Consider the following 13,585-nt stretch of genomic DNA (forward strand, 5'->3'; position numbering starts at 1 on the left):
TTTTGGTCCTAGACAATCAGTGGTATTTAGGCTAACAAGATAGGTCATGTTAGCATGATGTATTCCAAACTCACTTCTCAGGGTGCTCAAACTGAAGGCAGTTTTGTCGGGCACCTGTTACGTCTCCTTGATAGAGCATGCAGCTCTGAGCACAACCCTGTAGGGACTGATTACCTGGAGACACACATCAAAGTATCTAAAACTCTGGGCTCAGGTGGAATCCAGACTCCACTTCTTTCAACTGTGCTGGTAATTGAGCCAGTTTGTGCCTGTTTCCTTCAATGTAAATAAGGATGAAAGCAAGGTTATTGTGAGTAGTGTTGCATAAAATAATGAATTAAAACATTCAAAACGGTGCCAGCATATAATGAGTTTTCATAAATATGACTCTCTTTGATGACTATTGATCATTGTTCACGACCTGACGGGTTCCTGAAATTGGTAACGTCAGGGCCTGGCCCTGCCTACACAGGGAGATCATAACTGGAGTAGGAGTCACATGGGTTCTTGTGCTTCTCTTTAAGTCCAGAGGAAACTATATTTCTTGGGACTCAGAGTGATTAATTTAACGACAGCAACGATATTGACACTGAGTTAATTGTACATGAATATACATAATGGTTTTAGATATTTATGCTTACAAACATTGGTATTATTTAATCTCCATGTGAGAGCATCGCACTGGGTAGGAACTGGCATAATCTTCTAGATGGACGGGAGGCAAAGTGTCAGCCTGTGTTGGTTTTGCGAGCCTTTGGTTTCCCTACGTGGCTCGCTGGGCTGGTTGATTTCTCGCCGGGCCGTCTCTGGCCGCCTGCAGCTGTCGGGGCTCCAGACTTCTTTCCACTGCAGATGAAGTTCTCACCTTTTTGCAAGACTTATTGCTTCTAGTCTGCCACTGATTGCTTTCTCTCTCTCTTTTGTGTTTCCTTCATTTTGTAGTGCATTTTGCTTCTTCTGAGTGAAAAACACCTCTCCTCTCTTTCTAGGTCCAGGCAGGAGGATACAACAATTCTCACTTACCTGTTACTCCTAGCTCCACCAATGGAAGTATGCTTATCTGCAAGGGTAAAAGGCAATGTGATTAAGGAGCCTGCTAGGTGTTCAGAGTGCATCGATCTTACCGAGGGTACATCATCTAACCTAACATAGTATAAAAGAAACACAAATGTACTGTGCTAAATGTTCATAATTATTTAGGAAGAAACACAGGACACCATAAAATTCCACTTCGTGAAGTCAGGCACTTCAAATGATAGGCCAGGCATTAGTTCACTAGTTTCTGCCACTAGGCATAGGAAGGGAGACATAAAGCCAGGGCTGGCCTCTGGGGACCACCCAGATCACACAGGAAGTGCAATACAATGACGGTAACTAAATCAAGAGGAGGGAACGTCACCGTCACCACTTTGCCAGATGTATGCCAGGCGAGGCACAGAGAGTTTCCCGGGCCACTGGAATGGATCTGATACAAGTAGCCACGTTGTTACTGTGCGGGCGTCCGAGTGTGCAAATTGCCTGACAATTAACGTGGGGGCAGTGACAGCTTTTACAGTCATTAAGGTTACGTGTCCAACTGAAATTGTTACCCTCTCAGAGTTGGCCTCGCATCTAATAGCAACACTCATCAAAGAGACAATGATTGTATTAATTACAATTATAAAAATAATGCCTCACCCCTGTGTCCCACTTTACAAGCTACAACAGCATCTTTTCACATTAGCTGACATTATCCTCACAACTCTTAAACAAGTACTCTCACCTCCATTTTATGACCTAAAAAAAAAAAAAGGGAAGGAGGAGTTCCACCAGACAACTCTCTTGACAGGAGCTGAGATTACAGAGGTGCACACGTTTGTCACAACTCAGCAAAAATACACTTAGAATTTATTTGTACTTTAATGAATCTGCTTTTTTTTTTATAGCAAAAGAAGAAATCGGAAGCAAATATTCAACTCTAATTCATTATATGCATGCTTAGGTGTTTAAGGAGAAGTCTACCAATCTCTTCAAATTTACTCTGGAATCCATCAAAAAAAATAAGATAAATTAATGGATGGATGGAGTGATGGATGGATGAATAGATAGGTGACAGAGGAAGTAAAATGTTTATGGCACAATCCAGGTGATGTGATTATCCATGTTCACCGTAAGAGTCATTTAGCTTTGCCTTTTGTTTGAAATTTTTCCTAATAAAATGTTTCTAGGGGAGGTGGGGAACATGTTGAGAAAGATGAAACCTGCCTGCAGGTTAGTCTGAGCCTGGGTTGAGACTCAAATCCAGTTCACCTGGTCCCAGTTCCCAGGCCGGACAGGGATGTTTGAGAAAATCGTTACTGGTCAGTGTTTAAAAGGAGGCCGGAGTGCAGGGAAGTATTCAATGCTGGTTCACTAAGAGCAAAGCAAATCCAAACCCGGGGCAGACTCTATTATAAAAGGGGTGCTATTCAAATAAGGAGTCTGCACCTTTTAATCCCACAAGGATTCAGCTCAGGGAGCATTGCTCCCTCATAGCAGTTCCTTTGGGGTGTTTGATATGTATTATGATGATGCTGCTTCCCCTCAGAGCCTTGTTGCTCTTCGTCAGGGAGTACTTCAGAACTTAAAGCACTTCATGTGTTCTCCATGATGACACGACTTTGTCCTCTTAAAAGATCCAAATGTCACCTGAAGCTCAGTCAGGTGAAAAAAACTCAAGGCTTGCAATACCATCTCTTTGTAAAGCTACCCAGTGGTCACAGAGCAACTTCAAAGGGAGTTTTCCATGTGTCGGTTTCTTGTTTTTCTTTGAGCTGGACCTCTACACCGACAAAACTGGTTTTCTTGTATGACACAAACATTCTGAGACTACCCTGTGCCAGAGTTCAGGCGATGGCAGCCGTTTTCGTGATAAAAACGACTAATCTTTGTTACAATCACTCATCTAACATCTGGGTCCCTCCAACAGACTGGAAGCATCACAAGGATGGGGCCTCAGGAAACTGTCTCACGCCCCTGACACAGGACCTGTGTGGCTTTACGGACAAAAATAACTAATGCAGGAATTAGTCAATGGACGAATCAGTAAATCAATGGACTGATTATGCTAACGAATTTGAAAACTATGAGCTTTTGACTGTGTCTGGTGCAACATTTCTACTGCAATTTTGTTTCTTCTATGTTATGCTCTGAAGTGATTGAAAAGCTGACAGGTTTTCTATGAATCTCTTTTTCTGTCTTCTAATCATCATGAAAAATTTTTGGTTACCGTCTCCCAATTTTCTAAGTACATGATTACATCTTTTGTAAAAAGGATTCTTGCATGTTTATGTGCTTATTTTTGTTTCTTTCCTACTCTAGTACACATCACACTAAGAGAAGTCCTGGTGGTGGCTGGGGCCCCTTGATCTTGTCGATTTCAACTCATCTACTAAATACAGTGGAAACTTCATCATGACCACAAATGCATTTTTTTAATTAATACATGTTTAGGAGTTTGCTAGTAAATGGATTTTGAGTATGACTGAATTCTTTCTCACTATCTTCTAAGCTACTAACGTGCACTGGACCATGTTGCTGGCTACTCCAATCAAGTAATATGATGGGGATAATAATATCTACCATCCAGAATGCCGTGAGGATTAGGGAAGGTGCAGAGCTCCTGGCAGTACAGGTTACACAATGGATGCCTGTGAAAGATTCCCATCACCTCCCTTGGCTTCTGCTCAGCTCTAGACTACTGACCTGTCTCTTCCCCATGTGTCTCCACCCACTCTGTTCCCAGTTTCTGCCTCTGTTTAAGTGTTGTATTTGACTTTCCAATTCCCGGTTTGGCATTTCTCTGGGTCCTTGGGTTCCTCATCTTTTTTCATCCGTGACTCAGAGTTGGCCCTTTTCTAAACTGTGGTTATTGCTCTGGCCATTCTCAGATTCAGTTCCTGCCTTCCTTGTGCGTCCCACCATCCCTCCAGGAGGTACCCAGGCCTGTACTGGAAATACTAGCCAGTGTTCACACGACATTCTTTTCCCTGAACTCATAGCTGACTAGCTTTTTTTTTTATTTAAAAATTTTTGATTTTTGTACACTGTTTAAGCAAAAAGATTTTACATTAAGAAATATATTTTAATTTAGGCATATAATTAAAATCATTGGGAATATTTAACAAACTGAAACATTTTTCTAAAATCACTGAGCCTGAACTTAGGGCATCCAAGTACCATGGGATCCAAGTACCTTGGGATCCAAGTACCATGGGATCCATGGGGTCGAAGTACCATGGACATCTAAATGAGACACAGAAGTAACATTGCAGTTTAATTACTGGCTGTCCTTCATGTCTGTGGCATACCAGGTCCTCTGACTTCCAGAGATCTACAATTGTTGATCTACTTTTTTTTTTTTAATCTACTTTTTATCACATTGGGCAATATTTCTTCTAATTCCTACTTCCCATGTGCCCAGAAAGTCGTTTTAGTGTCCAGCTTCCCATTGAGACTGGTTACTGTGGAATATTCATTTGACTCTGTCCCTTTCCATTTCTTTTGAGCAATCATGTCCTTCATACAACTTATACACCTCCCAACCTTCATGCCTATGTCACTGGCCTCTGGATGCCAACATCTCTCTTCTGCGTTGTCCACCTGCCATTGTTGAATTTTTTTTTAAGATTTTATTTTATTATTTATTCACGAGAGACACACAGAGAGAAAGAGAGAGCAGCAGACACACAGGCAGAGGGAGAAGCAGGCTCCGTGCAGGGAGCCTGATGCGGGACTCGATCCCGGGACCCCAGGATCACACCCTGGGCCAAGGCAGGCACTAAACCACTGAGCCACCCAGGGATCTACCCCATTGTAGAATTTTATACAAACACCTTGATGGCAGTATTTTTTATTGAATATCTTTGTGTTTTACTGTTACGAAAGTAGTAAAATTTCACTCAAGTAAATAATAACAATTTTCAGCAACTAAATGAATAGCTTTTGTTTGGTTTAAAGCCTTAGCAATTTCGACTATAATTTTTCACAGACTTAGCCCTTATCATGATATAATAATAGCCAATATTAATGAAGTATGACCTTTCCTGGAAGTAATGGCTTTTAAATTTCTACTTAATTAAATAATCAGATACATCTAATAAGTTAATGTTGAACCTATTAGATATAATTGCTGGTGGACTATAAGATAAAAGAGCCTGAAAATTACCATACAAGGGCATACAACTGTAGAACAATAGATTTTCATTTCATTACTTCATCAATAGTTGAACTGTAGGGACAAAAATAAAAGTAAAATCTACACCATCCTATCTGAAAAATATTAAATGGTGCTCCTGTGCATCTATATGACATATTTAAAATAATTGCTATCAAATATCCAAATCTATCCATTACTTGTTTATATGCTTGAGTAAATTCTGTTTTTCTTTTTTTTTTTTTTAGTAAATTCTATTTTTCAGAAGTATGTGAGCCATAAGGATTTTATCATAAAATGACTCAGTCTCTTGAAACTTTGAAGTGAAAGTAAGCAATGTTTGTCAGAAGTTAAGTCATTTGTCTGATATGTGTCTGTGTATGTGTGTGTGTTTCAGAGTAAAGTAACCATTGAAATTCAGGGGGAATTTTGGAAAAAAAAATTGCTGTCTAATTAGAATGTATCAGCTTTGATCAGCCTCTTTCTGATGGACATATTCTTTCTTTGGATATATGAATATCTTAAATTAAGTTACCTTCAGATTTTAACCTCAGAGGCATGTAGCTGTCCAGGTGACATATTAAGTGGGCCTGTTTCATACGTAATTTAAACTTTAGAAGAGCAATCTTATTTCTCTATGTCCATCTTTATGGGACCGAGGAAGGGGAGATAAGGGAACAACCTCACTATTGGTCCCATATTTATTACACATTCATCTGTACTGGATTTTTCCCATTTGCCCAACAGATCCCACTCCCCACCCCTAGGCATCTGCAGAGTCAGAACATTGAATGCAATGAACAACTTGGATACGCCCCACACTCCCCACACTAGGGAGATCAGAAGGAAGGGGAAGACAGAGTTCCTGCTGTTCCCCCAGCTCCTTGCCTGCAGGGTGACTACCTGCAGGCCACCTTCCCCCACTGGGCGGACTGGGGTGGTAGAGGCTCAGGATGTTACTGGCCTCGTACACCAGGCTCACCACTCCCTGACAACATCCTGGCATATAGTCCTCTTCCCGGTCTTTAAATTAATCAGCTTAATTGTCTCTTTCATTTCTCCCTGCAATCCTGACTGATAAAAACATTATCTTCATTGGCCCATACAAACTATTGTTATCAGGTCTCTTCCAAATTAATGACACTAGGGTTCCATTATCAGACTCAACTAAAACTGTGGGTCCTCTAATGAAGAGTTAATGCCTCATTTTTTAAAGTGTAAGAATTTAGAGACAAATACCAACTGCCTAAAGACATGCAATTTCCTTCTTTGTCCAAAGTGTAATTAAACTTTGAATAATCCTCTTCTTTGACATATGAAGTCATATCTTTTTAACAGAAAAGAAGTCTTAGATTGAGTGCTTTAGACCTGAGTAGAGGTACAGGAAGCACTCCAAATTAAGACTTGAAAGCTTTAAAACAGATGAGTGAAAGAGCCTGGATTGTCTGTTAGCAGTTTTTTTTTTTTTTGCATTATTATTTCTAATAATAATATTAACAATGTTAACAGTAATAAAAATAGATGATAATCATTGAACGTTCAGTATATGCCAGGGACTGTTTCAGGTGTCTTATGTCATTAAACACCCTCAACACATATGTGAGGTAAGGACTGCTATTATTCTTTGTTTTAAAAGTAATTTTATTTATTTGAGAAAGAGAGAGAAAGAGAGAAAGCAAGCATGAGCAGGGGGTGGGGCAGAGGGAGAGGGACAAGCAGACTCCTTGCTGAGGGAAGAGCCCAACAAGGGGCTCGATCCCAGGACCCTGAGATCATGACCTTAGTTGAAGTCAGACACTTAGTCGACTGAGTCACCCAAGCTCCCCAGGATTGTTATTATTCTTTTTCTACAAGTAAAGAAATAAAATACGCAGGATTAAAAAGCTTGCCCAAAACAATGCTGTATGTTGCTGCCTTCAGTGAGCCCTAGAATATACTGAACAATGATTCCTGCCCAGAAAAATCACATGTACAGTCTATTTTAGAAATTAAAAACCATTTTTATTCCCACTTCCATAGCCCTAACTGAATTCCAAATGTCCGGAGGCCCGGCTGAAATAATCATTGAGTTATGCAACTTTTTAACTCAGAAATTTGTCCCAAATCATAAGTTTGTTACTTTGAGAATTTCAGCAAAAGATGCTTAGATCCATGAACATTCCTGTTCATGTGTCCACATGTATTTGTGTTGGAGCTGCAGCTGGCACAATGCGTAAATTAAAATATACTTTCAGACATCATTTCAAAGTCAAACTAACTTTATCTTAATTAATGTGAAAAAAATCATCTTGCCTAAAACTAATTTGGGCAGCGTATAGATTTGTTTAACAGTGGCAGTTTGTAAATCTTTTTATCATCCAGTATGTTATATTATAAAAGTACCAAAAAAGAATACATTGAGGATATGAATCTTTAAAAAGTTAAACTGAATACATATCCCTTTGAAGTATTTCTGTATTTTAACCTAATTTGTCAAGTTGCAGCCAGTGGTCTGAGGAGCACTCTTGCTTCAACGTAACCACGGAAACATAATTAACCTGCCTTTTCTATCTGTTTCAGGCAAACCATGAGCCAAAGATTGTAACTAGAAAGCCAGAGCATTACCAATAGCTCAGCTGCCTGGTGCTGAGGTTAAAACCACACAATCAGATCCTCTATTTCCAGTAGTGACTGTCATTAAAACAAATCTTCCTACTAAAAGAGTTCTTGCTAGTGCAGAAAAGTAAAAGGAATTAACTATGTTCACAGTTACTAGTGAAGTCTCAACTAGTATAAATACTGGTTTCTAAATCTTTGTTATATCATCAAAGTATTAAATAATAACAATATATTTTGTTTTCATCCCAAAATTTTGGTCACGGTGTAACTTTCAAGACATTTCTTGTACAAATGCATCCATCATGACTATAGATCCCAAAGACGATGTGCCCAAAGAAAGTATTAGTGAGGATCTTAGAGATGATCTATTTTAGAAGGCAAGGTCAGTACAGATAAAATAATCAGAAAATTTATTAATTAAATAATGTTTTCTTTCATATTAATAACTGCAATTATTTCTTGTTTTCATTCTGCCTTCTAACTCTTCTGGTCTTTAGTTTCATTAAACTGAGATATGAGTGCTTGGAAATTCCAACCTAAAAAAAAAAAAAAAAAAGAAAAGAAAGGAAATCCCAACCCCCATCAATATTTGTTTCATTTGTAGCCTTTTCAGTCTCTCTCTCAATATTTTACATAATATATCTTGGCCCCAACTAAGATGTAAAGCCTCATTGAAACTAATAAATGATTGTTCTTCCTTATTTTCAACAAACAAGGTCTCCAATTAAGGATATGTTCATTGTTCTTCTCTATTTAACATTAGTTTAATCTTTAGCCTAGAATAGAATTAGCTTTTATTCAAAGGTTCTGAATGTGTGAACTCATTTATACTAGTAATGCCTCTGTGAGAAGAAAATGTTTCCTTTCACCAATATGTCACCAATGATAAGAACCAGAGCCAAGGCTATTGATTTCCCCAAGGTCATGTCTAGGTTCCTGGGACAAGTCTAGGCAGTCAGAACTCACTGTCTCAGTTCCCGTTTTATCTGTGATTTTGACAGTAATACCAAGAATGTGTCAGGATTAGATGAACCAGAATTACCCCTCCTTAACCTATCACACATCCTTTGACATTTCCTCATTGAAAGAATGTGAACCAGAACTTTGTATGGACTTGGTAAATCTTTGTTGAATGTGTGATTTAATTAATTTCTAACTAAGTAATTTATCAAGTAATCCTAATCTCTTTTCAATACTTTTTGTTCTGCACTTTCACCCTTGTATCCAAAATAGATGGATGAGCAATAGATATTTAATCCATTTTTGAAGTAAAAAAAAATGAATTCTTGGTATAACTTGAAGTGCAACTGTAGAAAACATCTGTAAAGTCACAAAGTGAATTAGTATCAATTAATTAGTATTTCCACCAACATCAAATCGATGGCTAACTCTAAGGTGGGCAGAAAGAGAAAGGGAACCTAGAAGAGGGGCTTTCACTATATATATGAAATGTTTTGTACCTTAAAAAAAAACCTAGAAATCAGAAATAGAGCAAATTTGCCAAATTTGATAGATGGGCTCTTTTGATGTCATATTACTTTCTAGATTTGAAATATTTCATGTTTTACATTTTTAGTGAAACAATATTTCTAAATTTCAGTAATGAAGACACTCTTTAAGGGAAAAAAAATGCAAAGCTTCAAAATATGTCTGCATACCGAGTTTAAGAAAACCCAAAATAGAATGCTTTCTGGGAAAAGAAAATTAAAAACAGCATTTGTTTTTCTTCTGTATGTTTTGGTGATTTGTCCCTGAGTTTGGAGTTCCAGATTCTAGAAATGTGTCCACATCTAATACCTGTACTTTTGAGGCTTGACTGCTATCTTATTTTCCCTTACTCTGGTCTTGGTGAGTGTTAAGCCTTCAGATCTTTTTGCGGGTGCACAATTAATGTGAATTTGCTCAATATCCTTAAAAAAATCGTAAGTATAGGGGGCACCTGCATGGTTCAGTCAGTTAAGTGTCCAACTCTTGGTTTCCACTCAGGTCTTAATCTTGGGGTTGTGGTTATTGAGTCCCATGTCAGGCTCCATGCTCAGCCAGGAGTCTGCTTGAGATTCTCTCTCTTCCCTTCTCTCTGCACCCCTTCTTATCTCTCAAAAAAATGTATAAGTATAAATAAGAAAAGAGTATGTGGGAACAATGATCTTAACTTCTTGTTGCAGTTGACATTTTAGTTGTGATATTTTAGAATTTCTAATATATAGTTTTAAGGAGAAAAGAGAGAAAAGAGTACAAAAAGGGAAAAATAAGGATGGAAGTATCAGGAGCTGGAGGAAGAGAGGAATAAAAAAGAAACTGAAAGAGAAGAAGCAGACAGAAATGGAGAAGAAAGGAGAAAAGAAAAAGTGGTGGAGAGGAGTGGAAGGGGAAGAGGAAAGAAAAATAAAAACTTCATTATTTTCAGAGGCCATAATATTTTAACATAGAAAAACTTTCTATTGCGCTTTGTATACGTGCAAGCATGTCAAAGAATATCCTATCAGGAATTTCATATAGTCTTGAAAAAAACTTTTTAATTTATCTATTCATACATTTTACTACTTTTTTGGAAAAAAGTCTATTCATGTCTTCTGCCCATTTTTTAATTGGATAATTCATTTGGGTGTTGAGTTTTATAAGTACTTTATATGTTTTGGATACTAACCCTTCATCAAATAAGTCATTTGCAAATATCTTCTCCCATTCCATAGGCTGCCTCTTAGTTTTGTTGGTTGTTTCCTTCACTTGACCTGAAACCATCAAAATCCTAGAGAAGAAAACAGACAGTAACATCTTGGACCTCAGCCATAGCAACTTCTTTCTAGATATATCTCCTGAGGCAAGGGAACCAAACACAAAAATAAACTATTGGGAATTCAGCCTTGTATTCTTAATAGTCAGTAATGTGGGCTAACTTCTTAATCCTGCTATAATTGAGGAAATAGCTATCTATACACTTACCCAAGGTAAGAACGAATGCAATGAATTCTGATTTCATTTCTCACATTCTTCTAGGAATGGGAGTCCAAGTAGTAAAATGAGTGAATGGGTAAATTAAAAAAAATTTTTCAAGACTATATGTGATTCCTGATAGAATATTCTTTGACACGCTTGCACCTGTCAGAATGGCTAAAATCAACATCACAAGAAACAAATGTTGGTGAGGATGTGGACAAAGGGGAACCTTCATACACTGTTGGTGGGAATGCAAACTGGGACAGCTGCAGGAAACAGTGTGGAGATTCCATATTTACCCAAAGAATGGATACATGCACCCCAATGTTTATAGCAGCATTATCAACAATAGCCAAATTATGGAAACAACCCAAGTGTCCATTGACTGATGAATGGAAAAGAAGATATGGTATATACATACAGTGGAATATTAGCTATAAAAAAGAATGACATCTTTCCATTTGCAATGATGCTGATGGAGCTAGAGAGTATTATGCTAAGTGAAATAAGTCAGTCAGAGAAAGACAATATATGATTTTACTCATATGTGGAATTTAAGACACAGAACAAACAAGCAAAGGGAAAAAAAGAGGGAGAGAGAGGGGTAAACCAAAAAACAGACGCTTAACTATAGAGCACAAACTGATGGGTACCAGAGGGGAGGTGGGTGGGGGGATGGGGATTAAGAAGGGCACTTGTGATGAGCCCAGGGTGTTGTATGGAGGTGCTGAATCACTATATTATATACCTGAAACTAAAATCACATTGCACATTAACTAACTGGAATTTAAATAAAAACTTAGGGGTGCCTGGCTGGTTCAGTTAGTTGAACATGTGATTCCTGATCCCAGGGTTGTGAACTCAAGCCCCATGTTGGACATGGAGCCTACTTAAATTTTTTTTAATAATAAAAAAAAAAAGAATACAAAGCTGATAAAGTTATTGCTTCAGGGCTGGTAAAGTTAAGGCTATAAGCCTCTTTCAGAGCCTTGGTAGAGGATTTGATTATGTGTTTACACGTCTTATGTTTATGTAAAATTTGTAAAAGAGATTTTTGTATCCCTTTTCTTTAAAAGTAACCCCCAAACTTGTCTGAGCTCCAGGCCCCACAAAACTTGGATCTGTTGTGTAATAGGTTATTCAAGGAGACTGTCAAATCTGCTTTAGAAAGTTTAAAGAAGAAAATTGTACAAAATAATTCCAGAAGCCTTTCGTGGGAAGTCCTGCCTAAATATGAGGGGTGGTTAGAAAATTAGTTATCTTCTTGAGGACTCTTCCAGGTCCTTGAGACCAGGACTAGTTTTTGAAGGTCTTCTAATCAAAAAGCCTATTTGTTATTAAGGAGTTGTTTTAAACAGGCTTATCTCACTTGTAGCTAATGCTTCATTTTGCACATTTTGAAAATAAATAAATAGACAGATGCAGATCTCCAAGACAATTTCAAGTGTCTCTCTCTCTTTTTTTTTTTTATAATTAACTATGCAATGTTTTTACTCTTTGACGTCACATTGTAAACCCTCAACCAATGAAATCCTATAATACTGTAAGGCTGTATCAGGTACCAGTGCATTATGTGAATGATGACCTAATACCAGGACTACTATAAGCCCAGATATCTATGCACAATGAGTGGTCATGACGAATACTGTAGAAGGTTGAATACTTTCATTTACTTGAATGCTAAATATAGCGTAATGAGTGAACTTAATAGCCCTACAATAACCCCCAAGCAATGCAATAATTGATTACACCCTATAGGCTTAGAATAATTCACATAACTTTGGTTGGCATTGTTTTCAAGATGAAGAAGCTGAGTTCTAGACCAGGGGTGGCCAGGAAAGGGCACTAATGTAACTATCCCTATTTCCTGTCCTGTGGCAGATAGCAGTAATCAACCGTCAGATGCTTTTTCTACAAGCCAGGCAGCCAATACCCACTGTGATCCAGGCGGACACATCAAACAAAGCCTATTTAACTCGGGCTACACCTAGAACACATAACAACCAGCGGATAACAAAGAAACAGGAATAATACTCCCTTACCACTCCCACCTACCCAGATTTGTCACTACTACTTATTTTGATAGCCTTTTCTCATGACTTCATTTTCATAAATACTCTTCTTCAAGAAAAATAATCCATTTATCCAGTTTATGACTAAAACCACTCTCCTTTCCTCTTGACACTTTGTGGGTGATGATGACTGAGAATCCCGTCTTCATACTTGGCTCGCCCCATGACCTCACGCTGTTGGTGCAAACGTCTCCACTTGCTCTCCTGGGGCCTGGTGCTTCAGGCGTGGACTTTTGCTTTCTCTGGCTAGCAGCACTGCCTGAAGCCATCTGTCTAAACATGGAATCCCTGAGCCCATATTCCCTCATTGCTCATGTTCTGCCCCTCTCCACGTCTGCGGCTTTGGGCTTGGCAAACACCAGAGAAACTACTCAGGGCTTTACCTGTGTTCTGAATGGTATTTAACCATGGAAAATTAGATGTTTCATAACAAGGGGGTTTTTCATCTTTGAGGAGCCTTTCCTTTCATCACCTTCTGCTCCCAGAGCAACAGGCGAAGACACAGAGAAAGAAATAGATTATTTTGAAAGGGGAACAAATTAAATAATAGTGATTAATGTGTGAGTCTATTTTTTAGCTTAAAAAAAAAAAAAAAAGCTTATGGAAAGTACTCCATACTACAAAATGGCAGGCAGTGGAGATCCATCTTTTTCCAATTGCCTTGATGCTTCCCCCAGCACAGAGTCAATGGCTCATCCTCAGCTATCTGGGGACATGTTTTGTAACACTAAACTTTTCTTCATACTTACCAACAAGGATTTTGAGAAATATCTATTTTTATTCCATTCTGATGGATTTAGGCTTA

At 38.2% G+C, this 13,585-nt stretch overlaps 1 protein-coding gene across 2 annotated transcripts in view; it reads right to left on the reverse strand.

Moving 5' to 3' along the window:
• Positions 1–365: 365 nt before the first annotated feature.
• Positions 366–13,585, reverse strand: part of COG6 (component of oligomeric golgi complex 6) — a 185,712-nt gene continuing 172,492 nt past the window's right edge. For both annotated transcript variants that reach the window (XR_004817203.2, XM_049100807.1), the window contains one exon: positions 366–1,060. Coding sequence is in view for 1 of the 2 variants with exons in the window: in XM_049100807.1 (XP_048956764.1) it covers positions 1,057–1,060 (4 nt within the window). In the remaining variant the exon portion in view is untranslated. The remainder of the gene's footprint in view (positions 1,061–13,585) is intronic.

Source organism: Canis lupus, chromosome 25 (assembly GCF_003254725.2).
Source record: "Canis lupus dingo isolate Sandy chromosome 25, ASM325472v2, whole genome shotgun sequence".
Classification (NCBI taxonomy): Eukaryota; Metazoa; Chordata; class Mammalia; order Carnivora; family Canidae; genus Canis; species Canis lupus.